The sequence below is a fragment of the Ixodes scapularis genome, unplaced genomic scaffold (genome assembly GCF_016920785.2).
Source record: "Ixodes scapularis isolate PalLabHiFi unplaced genomic scaffold, ASM1692078v2 PGA_scaffold13__105_contigs__length_92229423, whole genome shotgun sequence".
Taxonomy (NCBI): Eukaryota; Metazoa; Arthropoda; class Arachnida; order Ixodida; family Ixodidae; genus Ixodes; species Ixodes scapularis.
This window is the reverse complement of record NW_024609839.1, coordinates 7,181,012-7,205,241: the sequence shown is the minus strand read 5'-3', so window position 1 is coordinate 7,205,241 and position 24,230 is coordinate 7,181,012. Positions and strand designations below refer to the sequence as shown.

The following is a 24,230-nucleotide window of genomic DNA, read 5'->3' as shown; positions in this document are numbered from 1 at the left end:
TGAGGTGCTTGTTTTCTCTCGCCCATCTTTAGAAAGTCTTCACAGCTGTACACCAAATTATACCGCCCACAGAGCTCCACTTTAACCATTGGAACGCTTAGCCGATTTCTCTCATCCGTCCACAAGTTCCCCATCACGCTAAATACGCGTTCCACAAACGCGTTGCTGCAGGGACTAGAGAACACATGCTTAATTAGGTTCTGCAAATGGGGGCACCTGACCTATTTCAAGAATTTGAGCCAGATCGAGCTCGATTTCTCGTCAAGTCCTAGAAGTCCAGGGAGAGTATCCCTCAAAAGACAAAGCTCTGAGTACAACTTATCGCCCTCCTCTTCAAAGTTAATGCCAAAAAGCTCCCCCGCATTCATTACGACTGACATGCTGGGAGCACCTCTGCGCAGATCCATTTAGGCGAGCCTCTTAAACGGGGAATTCTCGAAGTCAAACCACTTTCCAAGGTACGCAAGGGCCCTGTCATAAACATTCACGAAGTCCAACGTTGCAGCCTGTCCGCCCGGAAGGATTTCAAGTCCCTGCTTAGCCTTGACACCGAAGAACATATCATCCTTCCGGTTAATCAGCTGCTTCCTGAGCTTAGTCATTACAGCGTAAAGTTCTGTCGGCTCAAGGTGACTCTTTTCAAGGGTGAGGATCGTTGAATGAAACATTGCAAGAATTTTTTTATTATATATTAATTTATATATACCAACGCGTCTAATTAAGTCAAATCCGCAGGCACCATGGTTTAACTCGTCACTAAAGCGTCTTAATAATAAAAAGAAAAGGCTATTTAGGTGGGCAAGTAAATATTGCCGCGGGCCAAGTAAACAGCGCGGCCGTAGCCTAACGGTTATCGCGCTTGCCTCCCCCGCGAATGGCCAGGGTTCGATTCCTGGCCGTGGCTACGCATTTTTGTTTACACTGTAATGTGATGTTCTAGTGAATTTGAGAACCGTCTAGCTGATTCGAGGTTGGAATGTTCTACGCGTCGAACCTTCTACATCGAATGCTCCAGAAGCCAACGCGTGTACAAAAGCGGCTCCGCCTGGCTGTTTACTTGGCACGCGGCTACGGCCGCGCTGTTTACTTGGCACGCGGCAATATAACACCCCCGCTGCATGGAATAAATACATCTCTGCCGATGAAGCATACAGGTCTGCTTTAGAATCCACCAAACGATCATTTTATTACCAACGTCTGCCTAATATGCTAATAAACACCCCAAAACAGTTCTGGAAAGTTGTCAACCCATCTCCAACAACATTAATTTCTTTAATTGACAAGGATGGAATAAGCATCGATGTTGAGAACTGTGCTAATATTCCTAATGAAGTGTTCAATTTGGTTTTTACAAAAGAAATTGTTGGTAATCATCCTGTAACTTCTGCCTATAACTTTCCACTTCTGTCAGCCATCGAGTTCGATGAAGAAGGCATCTACCATATAATCAAGAATCTGAAATTATCATCTTCAGCTGGTGTCGATGAGCTTAATTCAAAAGTTCTTAAAAACACAAATACTCTTACTAGTAAAATATTAACCCTCATTTTCACCCAATCACTAACTACTGGCTGTATTCCTGACGATTGGAAAGCGGGGAAGATCGTTCCTATCTCAAAAAAAGGCAACAAGTTCTCTCCTTTGAATTATAGGCCCATCTCGTTAACATGCATACCCTGTAAAATCATGGAACATGTAATCTTCTTAAAGCTTGTATCTTTTCTTGAAATGAATAAGTTCTTTTATCCTTATCAACATATGGTTTTCGCAAAGGGTCTTTATGCGAGTCGCAACTTTCCGCTTTCATTCACAATCTGCATTGTAATCTTGACAATAACATACAAACTGACGCAGTTTTTCTGGATTTTTCCAAGGCCTTCGATAGGGTTCCCCATAACCGACTGATGCTTAAACTTTCCCAGCTTAACTTAGATGCTAACGTCATTTCTTGGATTAACTGCTTCCTTACCGGTAGAACCCAGTTTGTACTCGCTAACAACCACTCTTCTTATCCTTCTCCCGTCACGTCTGGAGTACCTCAGGGGTCTGTTTTAGGTACTCTTTTGTTTTTAATATATATTAATGACCTTCCAATATCAGTAGCTTCTAACATTCGTCTTTTTGCCGATGATTGCGTAATATATCGTAGCATTATTTCTCCCGCCGATAATATTATCTTGCAGAACGACCTAATAACCATCGAAAAGTGGTGCACAGACTGGCAAATGTCACTCAACGCTGATAAATGCATGCTCCTTTCCTTCCACCGCCGCACTAACCCAATGTCATTTGTGTATTGCTTAAATAGTTTCGCCCTAACATCCTGCACATCGTATAAGTACCTTGGTGTATATCTCACCCTAAACCTCTCATGGGCAACTCACATTGAGCATCTAATTAAATCTACTAACCGCTCTTTAGGTTTCCTCAAGCGTAACTTAAAGTCAGCCCCACATCACCTCAAACTTCTCGCCTTTAAAACACTTGTTCGCCCTAAATTAGAATTTGCTTCATCTGTGTGGGACCCTCATCAGTCATATCTCTCTTCCGACGTCGAAGCGATTCAAAATCGCGCAGTCAGGTTCATTCATTCAAATTATTCGTATAACACTAGTGTCACAGCGTTGAAGAAATATGATAACTTACAAGATCTCAGCATACGCCGCAAAATAACCCGTCTTCTGCTCTTTCATAAACTATTTAATGACGCTACTAAGTGTGAGTCATACATTCAAGTAGCTGCTGAACGCCATCTCCGCAATTACCATCCTCACCAAGTCATACCTGCAAAATTTAAAACAACTACTTTCATGAATTCATTTTTTGTCAAAACTGCTAACGACTGGAACGATCTTCCCCGTGAAATCACTTCACTTGCTGACCCATTGAAATTTAAAACAGCTCTCCTCTCATTTTTCTAACTTGTGCATATGTTTATGTTGTCCATACAGCCAGTATTGCTATCATCAGTATACCAGTCTAACTAAACAGCAGTATCATATTTAGAATTTTTCTAGCATTTATCTAGCATTTTTTTTTTAACCTTTTATTATTTTTTTTTGTGCGTTTACTGTTTAATTTTTATTTGTATTGTATAATTTGCAAGTCCTTATTTGAGTGTCTATTTGTTACACTGTTTATTTTGTATTATCTACTTGCATTTGTTTATTACACGATTATGTAATACCCCGCAATGTGTCCTTAAGGTATGGAAATAAATAAATAAATAAACGAGTGCATGAAGTGCAGGTAGCACTCCGGAAGCGTGATACACTCCGCAAGTTCATCGGCTTGGTTGCCAATAAATATCCAGATTATTTTTTCGCACTCCTCCTCGCCCTGACTCATAAAGTAGGACTTTATGGGAGCCCATTTCTTAATCAGTCTGTCTAAGGCCGTAAACAAGCTTAACCAACGGACAGAAATATGACCCAGCACTTTTCTATATTCCTGATCACAGAAGTCAAAAAAATGTTTTCAATTCCTCTACACATTTCGAACTAGAAGAAAACTCTTTGAAGATCTTTAATACAAGGGTTTCCACACCAAACTTAAAGACTTCACTGCGTGCTTGGCAGCGTTGTGCACTACATGGCGATTACAATTGGCCTTCAACAAGTGCGACTGATCTTTCTGCATCTTTTGGAAAACGAAGTTGTGGTTCCCATAATTCACAAAAGCGTTATCCGCGCTATACGCCACAGCTTGCTCTAAAGGAAGACCCACCTTCTCCAAACTTGTTGCCAAGAGTTCGCAGATTCCGCCGGAAGTCTCGTCCGCCTGCTCACAGAAGTCGATGAGAGCGTCCGTTATTCCGGAACCATTCACGTCGTAGAAGCGCACGGGGAAAAGTTTCTATTTCCCTTGTTGGAGGCCTCCGTGGAGAGAGCAAACGGGAGGTTGCGGCCTGCTAGGCGAAGCTTCTCGACTATGCACTACACTGCATAAGGTGCCAGCACATCTTTCACGAGGTGCATTCCATCTTCGTTCTTCCAAGTCGCATTCTGCAAGCGACGTCTAAATCCGGGAAGACTTTTGACCCTAACTTGCTGCCACAATTCATTGACAGGTGACTGTAGGTGTGCTTGATGCTGTGGAATATGGTGCCCAGTTCTGCAGCAGTCATCTTATGTTCTGCGCTAGAAGTCGCTGGAGCGAAGAACTTCGTGAGCGCAGCCGATTGTTTCGAGGCGAGGCTCTTCTGCTTATGTTACTGCGTTGACGCGTGATGTTTGACAGCGCTGACGCCATCAAATTTCACCGTAAGCGTGCTTGCGCATAAAGTACATCCATCTTGCAGCTGTGGCATCGTCATCCACGGGCAGGAGCCAACTCTCGTACTCGGGTTGAGATCTCCAGTCTTTCCGAAACACGCACTAACGTCATTTTCGCTGTTTCGAAGGCGGAGAATTCGCGCTCATGATGCAAAGCAAAGGAAGCGCGTAACCACTGATGCAAATTTTCGCCCTCCCAATGACCAGTATACTTGAAGGGACCTTGCTTCCAGTATTTACGGGCACAATATAAAAAGTGGTTGACAAATAGCATGAAGTTTTGGTGATTGACGTCGGGAACGCCTCCGTACAAACCAATCGCATCGCTGCGCACGGTACTGCCCTTCAAGTTTATGGCAGCCTTTTGGAAATAGTTAGAAAGCAAGCCTGAACATAGCAGCACATATCGATACTCTGAAAGAGTGCCGAAAAAAACGACAATGTCGGCGTCTTCCTTTGATCCTCTGCGATGGCTCCACTGGCAGTGCACGGCAGCAGAGACAATGAGTCAGCACTCAACGTGCGGCTCCTATTGCGCACACTCTCTGTCATTTTGGAACGCACGCAGGCCACCAAGTAATCCCAGCTGCGAGAGCCGAGCATCTCTTCCTAGACATTGTCGGCGCGTGTCTGGCTTGGTGCTCAAGCAATTAACTTTGAATATTCCCTTATGCTCGCGCAAAGCTTTCCGAAGGAAAACGAATAGCGAGAACCAAGGAAAAACAACTATGGAGGTCTGAAATGAAGGGAAGGTTACTTTTGGGACACAAACAGCCAACAAAGTGACAACAGCTGCGAGAGACGCTCAGCTCTTTGACATCGTCGGCGCGTTTCTCTGGTCTTGGCAATTAAACAATTAAATGGAGAACGAATAGGGAGGGGAAAAAACGAGGATCTAAAGTAACAACAATATTACTCCATATGTGTAGTGGAAGGGGAAAGCTTGGGGAAAGCGCATACGCCGCCCGACACAGTGGACGGATGAAGCGCCGTGCGTGTCCTTGTCAAAATGCCGACAATCGTTAAGAAAACCAACACCTCCCAGAAGGCTCAGCTATCGGGAGGGATTGTCGCCGAGTTGCCCGCCGGCGACTTGCTTGTTCTCGCTCCCCCTCATTTTCCTGCTTTCCAGCTTTCCACCGCGCTCCCGGTGTCGTTTTGTTTTGTGTTGACCGTACCCCTCCCCCGTCTCAGGGAGTTCTCCTGTCGCGCTCGCCCGCGTACTTTCTCTAATCGCGTGTCCTATTCATCGTCGTAGTTGTTGAATTGTCGCTTAAAAAACGCAAGAAAAATAAGCTAAAACCAATCGCGCTTCGATGGCTGTCAAAAAACCGGCCAATGACGGCCGGTTTTACCTACGGACCGGCAACCGGCCTGCTGTCTAAAAAACCGGCTGGGCCGGTCAAAGACCGGGCGGGTGGCAACCCTATTCTTGCGACTTAGCAGGCCTGGGGGGCCGCCGTTGGTGCGAGGTAAATTGCCTGTCCGAAAACGACAGCTAGCTCTTTTCGGTTAAATCGCGGCAGCGTTGCGCGTAAAGGCCCGTTCACGCTCTTGCGACCGAGTAAGACCCAGAGAGACCAGTCCGGTTTTTAAGCCTCTTGCGACTTCTCAGGACCAGCTCCGCTGCAGCGCATCCGGTCCTAAGACGTCGCAAGAGGCTTAAAAACCGGTCTGGTCTCTCTCGGTCTTACTCGGTCGCAAGAGTGTGAACGGGCCTTAATGCCAATCCTGGCGTCCTAGTTAAACTTTATTGAGCTCGATTCACTCGATTCGGAGCCGTCATATTGCTATGCAGACGAGGGTGGAACGTTGCTCCCACGTTTGCGGGGACAAACGTTGTTACGTTTTTAAAGGACCATAGGGGAGAAGATCGTTGCGCTCTTTATGAAGGAATATATACACCTTTTTTTTTTTAAGTGCACGAACAGCCTTTTGAGCATGCGACATACCTTGGAGAAGTAACCCTCCTTCTGGCATGACTTGCAAGTCTTGCCTCTAGCTGGGCAGTTCGATCGACCGCCGTCGTGGGGCCACCATCCTCCGCAGTTGTAGCATGACGCGCCGCTGCTGGCGCTGATTCTGCGAGGACTGCGTCTTCCCTTGCCGCTTCGGCTGATGGGGTCACGAGGAAGGTTTGAAGTTGACTACCAGTGTTGCCGCTATATTCTCGGACCACTATCGGCCTTGTTCCATTACCGTGACGCTGTGCTCGACTTCTCGGAATAGTATGCGTCGCTTGCGAATTCTCTGTAGATTGAGATCATGTAGCATGGCGTACCGGCGTAAACGCGCAGGACGTCGTGGAAAGCAGTATTTGGTCCTTGATTTTCGAGTCTGCATTGGCGAAGCACAGTGTCTCGCTAGGTGCCGTAGCCTGGCGTAAAACGCGTCGGGAAACTCGTCTTCCAGTTGCTTGGCTTGTCGGAACCGGTAGATCTCGAACGTCATATTCACCCTAGGTGTAAAGTACGCACCGTGGTTCCCATGCGCTGTCTTGTTGATAGGGCTTGCCTCGGCAAAGCTTGAACAGGCCGCTGCTGGCGTGGTCGCTGGAGAGCCGGGTAGAGCACAGTAGGTATCGTGTACTTCTTCCCCAGTGTTGTGTAGCAGGAGGGCAGTCTTCCGGGCGTCGCTTCTGATGCCGCAGGCTACCACGAAGTTGTCGAAGTGTTTCACTCATTTGAACCACTCTGTGCCGACGTTATTGGCGTCAGTGGCACGGACGTCGAACAAAAGGAACGTGAAGGCCATGATTTGCTCAATCTCGCTACAGAAGTTCGGTTGTTTAACGAGGGGTCCGTACCGTTCAAAACTATTGTTTGGGGGTTCTCCCTTTGTTCGATCTCAAGCTCATCGCCATTGTTTTGTTGGATAGCTGCGTGAACACGTGAATTCTTGTAGATTTCAAACGGTACACATGCTTATTGAACATAACGCGGCAGCTATGTTCGATGCAATCCTATCAATAAAACATAGCTTAAATATCCAATCCTATCAATACTCTACGGATCATTTTAAGCACTCCTTTTTTGTTCGATGTATTGATTTCTGGAATAAGCTGCCTGAATGTATAGTCAACTCTCAAAGTGTGTCAACTTTTGTGAAGGAAATTGAAATGTTTCTTTCTTCCCATGTCACCAAGGGATGTGACTGAATTATTGAATTCTTTGTGTGTCCTTGGTATGTTTTTCAAAATATGTACCACTCCTGCCTTGGCCTCACGGCTGGCAGAATGAATAAATAAATAAATAAATAAATAAAATCCCTTCCCATGTTGTCAGACTTCGAGTACAAAATGGCTGAAGAGCGCCATTTTCCAAGGCCACGCGCTAGCGACCTGGGCGATGACTTGAAACACAAGATCTGCAGTAGAAGCTCCTCCTCCAGCGGCAGCTTTTGACCTTCGATGACACTATGGCTGTGTTCCAATATTTACTCGTTCGTATACTCCAGGGTGAGGATTTTGTGCTTTTGTGTTCGAGAACACACCCGCGTCCTGCGTTTTTCTCTCTCTTTGCTGTAACGTGGCACGACCCGCTGGAGTAACTCGGGTCCATTTGGGTAAGATTTGGAGCATAGCCTTAGGCGCACACGTAGCCAAATAGGACGGAAGGCCGCGTGCTGGAAACGGGGATTCTCCTGTAGATCTTATGTCTGCATTTTGTCATGCACGATTCCTGGGTAATGGGGTCCTCACTGGCACTGCCTGTGAGGACGGTTAATGATGCCACATTTCTTTACAGCAGGAATAAAGGCACCGTTTATTTTGCGCGTTGTAGCTATAATATTTCTTTATGATCCTTTCGTGTTGAATCTTTGACTGCAGGGAATCGTCGTCGTCGCGTCCTGTATCGATCTCGAGACAAACTCAGCTTCAACCTCCAAGTCGGATGGCGCAACCGAAGAAACCTTACAAGAGTCCGGCAGCCACTCCTTCTACTCAAACGCTAACACGGACCATAACCAGCCTTCTTACACCTACGCCGCCATAAACCTGAACCCTTTTGCAACTCCAGACTCTTCGGCCCGAGCAGACGATAACCAACAAGCGTCTTCCAGGAGCAAAACCCCCAATGAACCTGCTCAACAAGAACCAGCCGGCCAGGCCTTCTTCCATCCAACATCGTTCGAGTTTGGACAGACCATCAACCACGCCGTCACTGCGGGAGCTCCAGTCTCAAGCGCATCCAACCTGGAACAGAATCGACAGGTGTACGGTGTCTTGTCGAGGCCGGACCACGGGGGCTACAGAGCCGAGGCGACCGTGCAGAGAGGTCAGGGCGATAGCATAAGGTACGGAGCTAGCTCGGAAGAAAAGCATGACCCTATTCAAGCATCGGCAACCGACGGGTACGATGGACGGTTTCCAGGAGGCGGATATGACTTTCCGCAAGCAACAAACAGGTTTGTTCCAACATTCGGTTATATCACACTTGGAGAAGATATTTTGCAACTATACTTGGAGAGGTTTCGGTTTCTATTAATTGAGGTTCCGGTTTTTATTAATTGAAATATTTTACGCTTCCAATGCCATGGTATGCATTAGACACCGTTCTTCCTCTCGCTTTTGCTACAGCCACGAAATTTTCAGATACTGTATTGGTCCTCCTGGGCCATTCAAAGATAGATAGATGGTTTATGAGCACAGGAAAAATTACAAAAAAAACAGGCACGCTGCCTTTTTATTTTGTTTTATATACCGATCGACGCAATGGCGATTGCATACACAGTTAGATATGTTGTCTTTTCCTTGGGTTTCAAAACAACGTATGTTTTTGACTATCAGCTAATAATTACAAAAGGAGGAAAACGATGTGGTTAATTACGACGAATTGCTGCCTAGAAACAACCACGTTAACAACTTTTTGTAATAAATTTCGTTTGTTAGAATTTGCCACAAAGCGGCTAATGTAGACGAAATTAATCAGAACCACATACTAGGAGAATACACGGTACTCCGCTCATTTGCAATAGACAGCGCGCTTACACGGCCCTCTCTGCGCGGTTTGGAAACGTTCGAGAGAATAAATGCGCATCGCGCTGTGCCGAGGGAGAGGGCTGCCGCCGATGCACCGAGATACCGGATCCTCCAAGACAGCAGGTACGGCGGTCTCCGCTGTCTCGGCGCGTTTCCACGAAGATAGGTGGCCATACACAGCTCCTAATTAAAGCCCCTCGATAAAATTCACGCTCAAGCACATCGAGAGGATTCAGAGGGGAATTCCCGGAGGTTGCGCGCGTCCAGCCGTTCCAACTGCGCAAAAAGGCCCCAGTATAAGGAAAGACCAGCCAAGAGGGCGAATGCAGTTTGCTCGGGGTTTCCCCATCTCCTTTGCGCAGGCGCGGTTGCGTGACCTTGTAAAAGTGAGCGCGAATAACGAAGACTCCTCGATTGGCTCCTTACATGCTACGCCAACTCACGGCTTTTGTCAGAAATGCGAGCGAAGCTTTGCGACACCTGCTCCATGACGAGGCGACGCCGTCTAATTTCTTCCACCGTAGCCAAGGTCGTTGGATTTTTGCGGAGTAAGATTTCTTCCCTTTACGTTGTTTCAGCTTAAGACGCAGCTGGCGTTACGAGCTGATGGGACCCATTAAAGAGCGTGAAAAGCGCACCGCCATGGTTTTCGTCATGTTTTCGTACATGTTCTATCACCGCTGAACCAATCATAAGCAGAAAAGGCATCTTGCACTTTTGACGCTGCTTTCTTGATCCCATCAACTAGCTTCAGCTGCGTCTGGACTCAAGGTGAAACCAAGTAGAGGAACGTATTTGCCAGAACCGCAAGCTAATTTTCCTTTTCAGTTCCGACAGCTCAATTGTTTTTTGTCTTCTTTTTTTCAATTTATTTCAGATACTACGGTTACGGCGGCGGCGGCTCTCCGAAGGGCTACAACACCCAACGAGCGTACGCTTACGAGAAGGTATACCCGGAAAAAAGATACAGTACCAGCCATGCTGTGGCCTACGAGAAGCACTACAACGACGACGACCACAGTCCCGGAGGAAGCTACAGGTCTTCCAGCTACGGGCCTTCCAGGGGCGGCTACGGACGATCTGGTGGAGGATACAGACCATCTGGTGGAGGCTACGGGTCTGCGAGTGAGGGCTACGGATATCCACGGAGTGGCTACGAGTCCCAATACGACTCCAACCCCGCGGCTACGTCTAAAGACAGTGCCGGTGGGAGGCCACAAATGAGGAGCTACGTGTACAAGAACCCTTACGACAAGAGTACAATGCGGGTCGTCGAAATGCGCTCTGGGAGTCCCGGAGCCTCGTCGAGCCTTAGCAAGATATTTGCGAACCCTGGGAGCATGGAAGGGTTTGTAGCTAACCTCATGCGAAACGCCAAGGACGCTTTTCCATTTTAACCGACTCATTCTATACCGGGTCAGACAAATGAATCAAACTCACGTTTGAATAAGTTTAAAATTCTACAGCACTAATTCTGCTCGTAGGTGAAAATACCTAACGTATTTGTGAGAACATTGAAGGATATATTGAAGGGAAAAAGTTGCTTTATTTAGAGTAAAATAGTCAAAAAATTTGTTTCTATGAGCTGACGCTTCCTTAACTACAGGGTGTTTGTTTTAATTCGAACATATTTGTTTTTTAAATGGGTGGTGAGAGTTAAACGTGTTTTGTCTTCACCATGTATTTATCAGTCTAGCGTCCATTAGATGAGAGGATAATCGTCCCGATACGTTGATAATTAAATAAATTTCTTAATTAAGTTTATTGGTTTTGGTGGTCATGTTCAAATTGCAGTAGTGACGGAAATTACTATTAGAGGCCAGACCAATTTAAAGAATTGGCTAAAAGGTAAGGGTTTTTTACATATTAGTCTATAAATTTTGGCCCGATTTAAAAATTCCTCTAAAAAAGAGCGTCACAGCCCACAATAGGCTCGTTCAATTTCTCTGGACCTCCTGCATCGGTGCAGAAAAGTGAAGGGCGGTGTACTTCCGCTCGTATCTCAATGCACACACCACACTGCCCCGCACGTTTCTGCTCCGGTGCAGGAGGTGTAGGGAAATCGAACAGGCCTAATGGCACTTAGAGGAATGATGTCATCCTTTCAACCATGTCGTCAATACCTTGGCAGCGTGTTCTTCGTGGATGCACCAAGGACACAAGTGGCAACATAAACGTACCTCACTATTCCAAGCGTCCTTTTGGACAGGGCTGGATGCGCTCATTTTGGCGCGCCTATTTTAAATAGGACTAGATTACCTTTTCGCAGGTCTTGCTTCTAATAGTAACTGCCGTCAATAATGCAAATCCAACATGACCCTTACAACCAATAACTAAAAGTTAATCAACACGTTTGAGCTAATTAGTCAATTTAGCATGACGAGTATCCCATCATCTACTGTTCACTGAGCCTGATAAATGTACGGTGAAGACTGCACTCGTCCAACTCTCACAAACTTTTTTATCTGTTAAAATTAGAACTTGTATAGTAAAAAAAAAATGTTGCTGTGCGTCATCGAGACCATTAGACAAACTAGGGAACAAGAGCGAAATGAGGACTTTTGCCCCCTTCCCTGTTTTTGTTTACAGAAACGTTCCAGTGGTCTCAGTGTCGTTACAATAATCCGCAACAATTTTCTTTTTGTATTTGATAACTTTTACACAGGAAAGGCTTAACTCCGTGTAGACCCGTAGGAAGAGTATAATTTTTAATTTTTATTTTAAGCTTTATACTAAGGTACAGTTTTCTTTGATATTCTTAAAAACAAATGCAAAGTGTCGTAGGGTGTGAAACTGACGTTTTGCGATTTCTTTAACGTGAGTTGACTTCGTTTGATCCACCTGGTATCGTATTCTCTGACATATATTTCTTCCATCAGCATTAGAGGTGCAGTTTAGATTGAACCCGGCTAATGTAAAGGATGTAGGTTTCAAATTTATGGTTTTAATAGAATATCTACTTGATACTCGTCCTTCCGAATTCTCTCGCTTTTGAGCGTGGCATTTCGATAAAATTAACTTTGGAAATCGGCACTCTTCATGTGGGCGACGCAAATATCTCTCGCATCTGTTTTCTAAAGGAACCACCCCGGAGTTGGGACATTTTTATTTCATAATGCATTTGCTTTATTAATTTCGAAAACGGTTAGCGGCTTTCTCGGTCGACACGCTTTTGTCGCGGATGTCTGTCATCTAGTTCAAGGCCGTCGGTCAAAGCGGCTTCAGCCTCTTATATTAATTATAAAAAAAAAAATTCACGTGGTCTCTTATGTTATTCCTACGACTTGAAGGCGAAAGCCCAAGCGCCGATGCATTAAACACAGACACATGATTTACTCCCTGAGTCATTCCTCTTAATGTGCTGAGTCATCCTCCTTAATGTCCTGAGTCATCCTTCTTAATGTCCTGAATCATCCTTCCAAAAGTGCTCAGTGTTAAGTCATCCACTGAGTGGTCACGTAAAAGATTTTGTACCTTTCCTGTCGTCGACGCGTTTTCGCTCAAGGACTTTGAAGGTCGAATAAACTAAGAGACATATAAGGCTTTCGTCTTAAAAGCATGTCTGGCGGGAGCGCCTGGGAACTTTGCCGATGAGGAGGAGGAATATAATAAAATCCCAAAGAGGTTAGAATTAGGTACACGTAGCAGAGCACGTTGGATGGAGTACGTTCATACGGAAAGAATAAAAACGCAAAAAATATATGTGTGTGTCTGTCCCTCGTATATTTTCTGTGTTCTTATTCTTTCCGTGTGAAGAGAGTAGTAGTAAAGGTGTACAAGTTTGCACAGCGACCAATCACAGCGCAGGAGGGCGGGGCCAAATCCAATCCAACCAATCACAGCGCAGTAGGGCGGGGCCCTTTCCCTCTCTCCCATCCCATTGACCAATGATATCGATGGCCCCGCCCACAGGGCATTAGCCAGTGACCAATCGGAGCTCATCGAGGTCCCGCCCTCTGGTGAGGTACGCGGCACGTGCCTCGTACGTAATACCAGGAGTTAACAACTCCTGGTATTACGCACGTGCCTCCTGGTATTACGCACGTGCACGTGATGTTAACCACGTGATTTTCCCCGGGTTCGAGTTGTGTTCACGTGATGTCATCAGGGTTGGTGTTGCATCCGACAGAGGGCGCTGCGCTGCGGTCACATGACGGTCACGTGGGATGTCATCAGCACGGCTCCCATCACGTGATTCTAACCACGTCATCTCACACAGGGTTCGAGTTGCGTCCGACAGAGGGCGCTCACGTGATGTCACATAGGGTTCGTGTTTCATCCGATAGAGGGCGCTGCGCCGCGATCACATGATGGTCACGTGACATTATTCGAATCGCTGCGCGCTAAATGCCCCTTTTATTCGATAAAAAAGGCTCCGCGGCCGACTGGAACTCGACCGCTCTACCTTCAGCTCAGAAGTCCAACACTCTACCCCCTGAGCTACGAGCACAGTTTTTTTTCTTTATTACATGGAAGAAGAAACGTTGGGATCACAACGTTGTCGTTCAGGGTACACTTTACACAATCATACTACACATGTTAGAACTCTCTGATGTCTACAAGACTGTTAAACAGAGGCAGCCAGTCAGGTACGACAGTTTGAATATCATACACGCTTTTTACGCGGATAACAAGTTCAATGAAATGTAGGCGTACTGTTTTTGGATGCAAATCCTTATTCCTTATGTCGAGGCGGGACTTCCACATGCTATACAATGCTAGGAGCATTACAATGTCATACGGAAAGTTATCTCTAGATGATACAGGCAGGAGACGAATTGAATAGGGTGTAATATCAATATCCTTTTTTAGAGTGCGCTGCAGAACATCCCAGAAAAAAATGGCATCCCAACAGTGAATAAAAATATGTTCAATTGTTTCAGGCGTTTTACATAATGTACAGTTTGTTGACCACGGAACGAATATTCCTTTCTCTTCTAGCCACACTTTCGTGGGTAACACTGAACAATGTAATTTGAAAAAGAAAGTTTTCGCTGCAGGGGGAATGGACATCTTCTTTACCCGGCGCAGTACATCGCGGTGGGAAACGTCGCTAAACATTGAGCGGTAAGTTGGCATTGGAAATAAGATATTCACAAGATCTCTTGTCAACTTTTTACGTGAAACAGTCACTAAATATTCTTTTGAAAACCTTACTGATAAAAACTGAAAAGCATCGACTTCTCTAAGATATCCTACTAACAAACAGGTTTGGCCTCCCACGGTGGATACAATAAAGTCAGGTAGGTAATATGCCAGTCTATTCTGAATGACTTCACGAAGAAAAGAGTGCCCCTGGTCTCTTAGGAAAAGGAAACGTGAAACCAACTGACGTATAAACAAATGGGGAAGGCCAAGTCCACCACCTGATACACGACAGAACAAATTGTCACGGCGCATAGGTTCCCAAGTGGACTTCCATACTAAAACAGAAAAACCCTGTGCAATTTTTAAATACTTGTTCGTGTACAGTGCAGTACTTGCAAGACATACCATACTTTAGCCGCCAAAGATATAATTAAGTGCAAACACTGACAAATTCTTGTGTGACCAATTATTGGCTCGTCGTTTCAATTCAGTCGCAACTCCGGACCAGTAAGACGTGCTGTTTCGGTAGTGCTTCAATGGCACTCCTAGATGGTTACACGGAGTGCAGCTCCAATCTATGCCTTCGTAGTGCTTGGGCGTCGTCGCCCAGGTTCCATGCTAGAATCCTCGACACTTTTCTAGATTTACCGAGGCTCCAGTGGCCTCACAGAATCTGCGAGTGAGATCCATGGCATGGATCACGCTTTTCTTATCATTACAAAAATATGCGACATCGTCGGCATATGCTAGAACTTTAATTTCAGTGTTGCTCAAAGTAAAGCCTTGTATTTGTCTACTTCTTATTACAGTTTGGCACAAAGGTTCTAGATATAGAGTGAAAAGTAATGGAGATAATGGACAGCCCTGTCGAACTGAAGAACAAATTGGGATGCTTGCTGTAACTTTGTTATTTATGATTAAGCGTGTAGAACAGTTTGTGTACGACATTTTAACGCCATAAAGTATCATATCACCAACGCCAATGTGCGACAAAATCATAAAAATAACATTATGGCTAACACGGTCGAATGCTTTTGCAAGATCAACTTGCAGCATCGCTACCTGAGAGCTGCTGTTGGTGACACACTCTAATACGCTTCTGGCAATGTGAATATTTGTCTGAATCGACCTTCCACGAATCCCACACGTCTGGTGATCCCCTACTAACTCGCAAATGATGCGCTGCAATCTATTTGTCAGTATTTTAGCAAATATTTTATAGTCCACATTGCATAATGTGATTGGTCGATAGCCAGTCACTTGTGAAAGTTTGTTTTGGTCATCTGTCTTTGGAATAAGAATAGTGTGTGTATGCAGAAATGAGGGCGGAAGGTGGTGGTGGTGGTAAAAACTTTAATTCAGTATGTTCAGTGATGACGCCCCCCGGGTCAGGTCCCCAAGTCCAAGGCCCCGCAGGCCACCGCTACCCGTCTAGCCCGTTCGAGCAGCGCTCGCTGCCGTTCGGGGCGTGAGCTGAGTAGAGCGGCCTCCCAGGGGGTTGTAGTGGGATTAGGAACGGGCATGACTTTTACCCCGACAGGGGAAGGACATGCCCAAGTACAGTGGTAGAGGGAAGGGCGGAAGGCTTTTGTTTCTGTAGGCCTCTTGAAAAATCTCCTGCAAGATAGGACATAAAGTGTTTTTGCGAAGCTTATAAAATTCTGCAGTAATACCATCCGGTCCTGGGGTTTTGTTTGTTGGAAGGGCATCCACAGCGTTTTCTACCTCAGCTAAACTGATCGCTTCTTCCAATTCTTTTGTGTGTTCTTTATCTAACTGGGGAAGCAATGTTACAAGTTCCTTTAGATATTCTATATCTGTGGAGGCAATCTTTGTGCCGAATATCTTTTTGTAATGTTCAGAAAAGGCTTCGACTATAGCTTCGCTATTTCTAATTATCATGTTGTTTTGCCTTATCTCTTTTATTTCTTTAGTCATCGCATACCTTTCCTCCTCCCCTATTACCTTTTTTGTTGGCTGTTCTCCCAAAAAATATTTTACAGCACGAGAACGTATAACAGCGCCTTGATAACGCTCTTGGTGAAATTTATCGAGCTCAGGTTTTTGCGGATAATATCTTCCAAACCCTGTCCAGAGTTTTGACATTCAAGTTGAACCAAGGCACGGAAATTACTTATCAGCGTCCTCTCGGTCTCATACTTTTGGAATTTTAAAACACTAGCTCTCTCAATTGCTATATGTTTAAATTCTTGTTTAAAAAGCTCCCATTTAGCAGATATATGTTCAGTTGTTCTCCCTATTCGCTCAAAAAGATCGGTCACAGCTGCGACAAAGTTTTCATCGTTTAACAGTTGATTATTAAGTTTCCATACTTTCCAGTTTATACACTTTTTTCTTCGTTTCCTTCCAATTGTTATTGATACCATGCAATGGTTTGTGAAAAGAACTGGATCTACGGCATAACCATTTAAATTGTTAATAAGGTCTACTGAGCAGTAAATCCTATCAAGTCTTGCGTGTGATGTGTTTTGAAGATGGGTATATGGTAAGTGTTTTTCCTTTAGCTGAAATGCTGCGACATCAAAAATATTAGACTCGCCCACAACGTCCTGTAGCAGTCGTTCACTTTTGTCAATTCGAAGTTTATATGGTGATCTGTCTGCTCCGTCGCAAACGCAGTTAAAGTCTCCAAGCAGAACTACCATTCCATCACAAAGTAAATAAGGTCGTAGGTGATCAAAAAAAGTTACTCTAGCATTCACGTCATTCGGTGCATACACGCATATCACTCTCCACATTATGTCGGAAACTCGGAAGTCGCACATAATGAAGCGCCCGCAAAGGTCTGTCGTGGCAGCTAAATCAAATGAAAAGACTTTCTAATAAACAATAAACATCCTGCGGAGAGACATACAGCATGGCTAACGCATACCTCTTAGTCGTACAGGAAATGTTGCATGGCCTGTTCTACCTGTTCTACCGTTGACAGTTTTGTTTCCTGTACGGCTAGAAAGTCAACCTCTTTGTCTTCAAGTAGACGTTTCAAATGATACTGTTTCTTTCGTGAGTTAAATCCTCTTACGTTTAGGGTAACAATACGAAGGCTATCAGTTAAAGTTAATGGAAGGGGAGGAGGGGGTGAGGATAGGATAGAGGAGAGGGAGGTGGAAGGGCAAGGCGAGGGGGTAGGGAGGGGTTTGTTCATGTACTCTAGTGTGCAAGGGAGGTTTTTCGCTTACTCGCGATAATGTCAGGCGGGTGTTTTTTCCTCTTGGTGTCACTATTGTCCTTGCACGTGCTGGGGTTCAGGTCCATTGCTGACGGGTCACTTTTGTTGTCAAACGTTGTAAGTCCGTCTGCAGACACCGCTGACTGTTTCGGTGCCTCTGTTTCCGATGTTGACAAGGCGTCCTTGATTGGCCCTTCCTGGGAAGCTTCTTTCTCGGCTTCTGTCGATGTTGTGTCTTGGAGTACCTCCGAAGCTTCTTTTTCAACTTGCTTTTCGCTCTCGCCGGAACTCTGGGGCAGTGCCTCTCTGGGCTGCGCTTGAGTGGAAAGAACATCTCCGCTAGCATCCATGACCTCGGAGATGTCCATCAAAAGTTCCGGGTTGGCGTCAGGGTCGTTGCCAGAGCCTCGTACTACAGTTGCATAGCTTGAAAAGCACTCGTCACTCTCATGCCCAAATCGATTACAACGCGCGCATTTCGGAGTACGGCACTGTCGTCGAATATGACCGACCTTCTTGCATCGTAGACACAAGGGTGGTCGTCCCGACATCACCAGAAGGGATTGTATGCCGGAAACCTTCAGTAGGTGAGGTATGTCTTCTGACGTCACGGTGTCGTGCAGCGTTAGGCAGACCTCCCTGTTCAACGTCTCCATGTTCTCCATTCCTGGCACGCGCCACTTTTCTCGCGCCATGCTTCGAACCGTGCCGAACGGTGCTAAAGCTTCAACGACCTTTTTAGCTTCTAAGTATGACGGCAGCCAGAGTAGCTTGAGCTTCACGTCCTTTGAGTTCGGGTCGATGATTAAACACTTCTTCCCTTTCACGCTGAGTTCTTTCGCGGTTGTCAACTTTTCAGTGGCTTCAGGACTAGCCAGAGTCGCCATCCACACATGGCTCATCTGAAACTGCCCGAGAGACACCACTTCGCTGAGGTCGACGACCCCTCTAAGTCCATCGCGAAAGTCAACTGCACGGTAGGGCCGACCCGTGAGGTCAGCGTGGAGGAAGACCGAGTTTACGCACAAGGCTCCAGGTGAAAACGTGGAAGTATAATCTTATACTCATCTTGGCCGGTTGCCGGAATAGGAACGTCTCTTGGGGCCACGGGTGCCGTTGCAGTGTTCTCCGAGTACATCTTGTGATTTTCGTTACCAGTATAAGAAGCAGAGGTAGATGGGTTTCCTCGGCCTGAAGCCGATTGTTGATTTTCGACGGAGAACATGAAAGCACGACCATTCTAAACGGCGTCTTCTTCTTTCTCCCCCTCGACCACAACCTGAGCTACGAGCACATTGCTTCCGAGACCGCTTAACTCTTCGTAGTTGTCCGTGTGTGCAATTCAGATCACGTGATTTCCCGCGCCCTACTTGACTTTTGTAATGCGCTTAAAACAGGGTGCGTCGTTACCGCAGGTCATGTGTCCATGGTCGTGTGACGTTGATCGTCTTGGTTCGTCACCACGACTCCCATCACGTGATGTTAACCACGTGATTTTCCCCGGGTTCGAGTTGCGTTCGACAGAGGGCGCTCACGTGATGTCATCAGGGTTGGTGTTGCATCCGACAGAGGGCGCTGCGCTGCGGTCACATGACGCTCACGTGGGATGTCATCAGCACGGCTCCCATCACATGATTCTAACCACGTGTTTTCCCCCGGTTCGAGTTGCGTCCGACAGAGGGAGCTCACGTGATGTCATACAGGGTTCGTGTTGAATCCGACAGAGGGCGCTGCGCCGCGGTCACATGATGGTCACGTGACATTATTTGAATCGCTGCGCGGTAAACGACTTTTATTCGCTAAAAAAAGGCTCTGCGGCGGCTGCGGATCGACCTTGTGCACAGGAGCCCGACACTCTACCCCCTGAGCTAGAAGCACATTGCTTCCTAGAGGGCTTAACTCTTCGTAGTTGTCCGTGTGTGCAAATCAGATCACGTGTTTTCCTGGCACTTGGCTTTTGTAATACGGTTAAAAAAAAAGGATGCGTCATTGCCGCAGGTCATGTGTCCATGGTCGCGTGACGTTGCTCGTATTACTATCACGTGATTTCGCGCGCGCGCGATTCAAACGATGCTCGCGAACTCGTAGCCTCGTGGCGCCCCCTTAGCTGTTGCAAATGGGGTCTTCGACCCGCTGAATTTTGGCGTCATGTGACGGTCCCAAATAGAAGCAGCTGGGGGTCCCGCAAAATTGAGGTGAAATGTAAAAATTTTGAAGCTCGCGGACCGTGATTGATGTTGATCCTGCGTAAAGCTTTAAAGTGGCCCTGTTAAAATTCGGGGGCAAGCTCGTAACACTTTGCAAAGACCCAGCATATTTTGGGAATAGGTGCCATCTAGTGTTCAATGTGTGAAGTGGTCCTCGTCCAAATTGGGTGCCATCTGGTGGTAAAAGCTTCGACCCGCTATAAATTTTGGGCGTCATGTGAAGGTCCCAGTTAGCACCGGTGCCGCTAAATTGGGGGTGATGTCACGCTCACGAACCGTGCTAAGCTGAAAAACAGCGTAAAGTTTTGAAGTGGCACTGACATATTTGGGGGGGCTGGCCCCAGCGCGTAAAACTCTGAAGTGGCCCTGATGAAATTTCGGGCCCAGCGCGTAAAACCTTACACAGTCCCATCCAATTGTGTTGTATCCAACACCTAGCGTTAAAACTTTGAACTGGTCGAAGATTATTTTTAAATTCAATGAGATGAAGATAGCATTTCCTCTTCTCGATTTTGCGCGAACACAGTTTACATCTGGGATTTAGGCGTACGAGTTGTCAGCTCCGTTCATAGATGGTGCGAGATTTTGTTTCTAAGCGTCTTCGTTGTTAGGGCATGAGTGACATCTGGCGGTGTGGGTGTGACCTTGCGACATATTTTGCTGAAAAGTTAAATTGCTCGTGTCGCTAAGGCGTGCTCATCCGTATTTTCGCGCGCGCGCAATTCCGGGCTTTGTGAGTTGTCGATTGCGTTTGTAGATGGCGCGCACCTGAATCCCTTGGCTGGCGTGAACCATTATCACGCGAAATGTCTTCCTAATTTTAGCGCCAGCTTGGTAGATGGCGTCAACTCTATCGCGCGCGCGATATCTCTCGCTAATTTTATCGTCATCTGCAGCTGCTGAACGGAGCAGTGTGGGAAAATGGAACGGAGCGTGACCGCATCCTTACGCTAAAAATGAGACAGATATGGTGTTTCATTTTGTTTTATTCTCATAAGCTCTAAAGACATCCACACTTCTAAATACAGATACGGCACTTAATTTTTTTTTTTTCACTCTACGCAACAAAGACGTGATTGGAAACGCTTTACACCAAAAAATGTACAACACAAGCACAGTTTCGAGACACATCCGAGGCAAAAAAAGTTTTGAAATGACATCTCACGAGCAACGCGCGCGCGATCCTCGCATCACAGATAACTCCTTGACGATGTCGCTCACAAATATTTTACAATAAAAGGGACCACGAGACAAAAAACAAAAAAAAAATGGATTCACTACATCTCGTAGACGAAGCAATGAAACACCTCTTACCTATTTCTTGTGAGAAACGAGGCACTTTGCCGGACTTTTCGCGAACAGGCACACTCACCGCTTTCGCTGTAAAAGGTGTATGATGGGCTTTCGCTTTCGCACTACGCTGGGGAGTCAATTATCGCTGTGTAAAGAAAAGAAGGCAGTCCGAACAGTGTGTCCTGCAAAGGGGGACGCCCTGTATTTTCGGAGCCCCCACACGATGGAACCCTTTCCCTACTTTTGCGTCTACGATTTCGAGGCCATTCTGGAAGCGGAAAACATGGGTCAGGCATACGAGAAGCACGTCCCCAGTTCATTTTGCATACTCGTAATCCGATCCACGGACTCGCGCATCGTCGAGCAGTTTTTATACCGGGGCGAGGACTGCGTGGAAAAGTTCATTTCCATCCTTAATCAATTGTCAAAGCTCATTGGCGAATGGATTCGAAGCGAGGAAGTGCCAATGGTGAGCGTGAACGAAGAGGCTCACGCGTCGGCCTCTCACTGCGCGATTTGTGGCGAATCGTTTGGAAATCGAAAGAGAAAAGTGAGAGATCACGACCACTTCAGCGAACCGTACAGGCAGTCGTTGTGTCAGGGATGCAATTTAAATATGAGAGTAAACAAGAAAGTCATTCCAGTGCTCGCGCACAACCATTCGTATGACCTGGCCTTTATACTACCCAAACTCGACTTATTCGAGTCTAAAGATATTAAAATGCTCGCCACTAGCTGCCAGCAATTTAAGCGACTCGACGTGGGTAACCTGCGGTTTCTCGACAGTCTGGCATTTCTCCCCGCCAGCTTGGATGCGCTGGTTCAGGACCTCCGTTCCAAGGGACTAGAAAACCTGTGCTGTCTAAAGCAGGCTTTTCCGCAGCACGTTGAGCCTCTGGCGCGGAAAGGCGTATTTCCCTACGACTACGTGACCAGTTTCGAGGCTTACCGGGAGCCCGAGCTACCGCCGCCCGAGTCGTTTTACAACAAGCTTAACGATAGCCAAATTTCGGAGGAGGACTACCGTCACGCCCAAACCGTCTTTGAAACATTTAATTTCAAAAGCCTAGGAGAATACAGTGACTGCTACCTGCATCTCGACTGTCTACTTCTCGCCGACGTGCTCCAAAATTTCAGGAAATGGACTTTAGACACGTACGAGCTCGATCCGCTTCACTATGTTTCCCTCCCCGCGCTCAGTCTGGCCTGCGCACTTAAACAAACTGGGGTGAAACTGGAGCTGCTCGACGATGTGGATGCGTATCTCTTCATCGAAGCGGGTCTGCGAGGAGGAATCATTCAATGTGCCATTCGCAACACGAGGGCTAACGTGCCAGGAACCGCACGTTTCGATCCGAGCACTGCGGTTTCTCAAATTTTAGACCTCGATGTGAACGGTCTTTACGCTTCCACCATGCGACAATCCCTTCCATGCGCCGATTTTCGCTGGCTAGACCGCGAGGAAATCGACGCTCTCCACTTCCAGCAGGTTCCCGACGACGCGCCAGGGGGTTACATTTTAGAGGTGGACCTTGACTACACTCGGGAACTACACGATTCGCACGCGGACTTTCCCCTGGCTCCCGAGAAACGAGGAGTCCCGCTCGAATGGCTCTCACCCTATCAAAAAGCGCTCGTCGAAAAATTTCACCTACTCCAGCGAGAGTCTGAGCGAAAGTTGCTTCTCACCTTTTACCCGAAACGCAATTACATTATCCACTACCGAAACCTCAAGCTGTATCTGGAGTTGGGCTTAAAACTAAAGGTCATTCTTCGCCTTTTGAAGTTTTCGCAGAGGGCATTCCTTAAAGATTTCATCGACTTTAACCACAACCTCCGAAAACAGGCGGCAAATGCTTTTCAAAAGAACTTATCTAAGCTCATTATGAATTCAATTTATGGCAAGACTATCGAAAACCCACGTCAGTACAACAACGTTGTCATTAGCGTGAGCGAGGACGAAGTGCTGAAAAACCTGCAGAAGCCTAACCTCAGACAGTTTGCGGCAATTAGCCCGGCCGTGGTGATCTTTCAGTTTTCTCAGAGAACCCTACACTTGAACAAACCCGTGTACGCGGGCTTTTTCATTTTAGAGATGTCCAAACGGGTCATGTACGAATTTTTCTACAAGCAGGTCAGGCGCGTTTTCCCCGACGCTCGCGCAGCGTACAGCGGCACGGACTCGTTCATCCTCCAAATCACCGACCCGGATGTAGACTCGAAGCTCGCGACCCTTGTCGAAACTCACCACTTCTGGGTACCCGGGCGATCACCCCTTGTTCTCTCCCGCAAACAAAATGAAACTAGGAGTGTTCAAAAACGAGCTCCCAAAAGATCACATTCTTGGATTTGTTTGTTTAAAACCCAAACTCTATTCGATGGAACTAGCCTCCCGAGAGCACTACGTGAGGGCGAAAGGAGTGAAAAGGTGCGAGTCCCGTAAGCTAACCTACGAGCTGTACGTTCAAACTCAAACCCATTCTTTACCGGAACGCGTGGGAGAGTGTTCCCATTGTTCACACGCGCCTTATCATCCATCACGTGGTCTTGATGCTTGCTTTCTAGTTTCCTTTATTGAAACGGATACTGAGCTGTATGCTGTATGCCTGATTTCAAAGGAGATATGCTGTTTTGCCTATAATTGTTCGCCGGGAGTTTTTTTTGCTTACAACACTAACGACACGACCATTTCCTTGGCTGGCAGAGGTATACAGTTTCGCCGTAAAAAGGCTTTCCTGCTTCGCGCGTGTATCACCGGGACGCCTGTTACCCCCCCCCCCCCCCCCCCCCCCCCCCCCCCTGCGTTTACGCCGCTTTGGCGGCAGTCTGCGGCGACTAATTAAAAAAATGTTAGCTCACCTGAACCGTCCGTACACGCCGCTTCGCGGTGGCCGAATTCGCTAAAGGGAGGCTCATTGCCATATTCTCTAAATTGGGTTCTATGTCGGTGAAACGGCGTTCGCTAAAACGAGTTTCTCTAAACCACATGCTTCCGGGTTTACTACAGTTGATCGAACTCCATTTCATCGAAAGACGTTTTAGAGAACGGGCACGTTTTATCGAAGCTCGGTTCAGAGAAAGGGGAGCCTCAATTTAGAGAAAGTCAGTTTATCCAAAACGAAAGCTGTTTAAAAAAGGCTTTCCTGCTTCGCGCGTGTACCACTGGGGCGCGTGTTAACACACCCACCCCCGCCCCG

The 24,230-nt window shown here is 46.6% G+C and overlaps 2 protein-coding genes across 2 annotated transcripts; both read left to right on the top strand.

Annotated features, from left to right (window-relative positions):
* Positions 1-8,617: 8,617 nt before the first annotated feature.
* Positions 8,618-11,234, top strand: LOC120841057 (uncharacterized protein DDB_G0290587-like). Its single transcript, XM_040211888.1, has 2 exons — positions 8,618-8,681; positions 10,133-11,234. The coding sequence occupies exons 1-2, from the start codon at positions 8,633-8,635 to the stop codon at positions 10,477-10,479; spliced, it is 396 nt and encodes a 131-aa protein (XP_040067822.1). The 5' UTR covers positions 8,618-8,632; the 3' UTR covers positions 10,480-11,234.
* Positions 11,235-21,256: 10,022 nt separating this feature from the next.
* On the top strand, positions 21,257-23,476 carry LOC120841031. The gene has a single exon (XM_040211863.1). It carries the CDS (start codon positions 21,257-21,259, stop codon positions 23,474-23,476), a length of 2,220 nt encoding a protein of 739 aa, XP_040067797.1.
* The last annotated feature ends 754 nt before the right edge of the window (positions 23,477-24,230 follow it).

Bases quoted from the DNA above. Each gene is read 5' to 3' on its own strand.
- LOC120841031 (XM_040211863.1), top strand. From the start codon at position 21,257: ATGGAACCCTTTCCCTACTTTTGCGTCTACGATTTCGAGGCCATTCTG.
- LOC120841057 (XM_040211888.1), top strand. From the start codon at position 8,633: ATGGACGGTTTCCAGGAGGCGGATATGACTTTCCGCAAGCAACAAACA. The intron at 8,682-10,132 runs GTTTGTTCCAAC...AATTTATTTCAG, and splicing joins TTTCCGCAAGCAACAAACAG to ATACTACGGTTACGGCGGCG.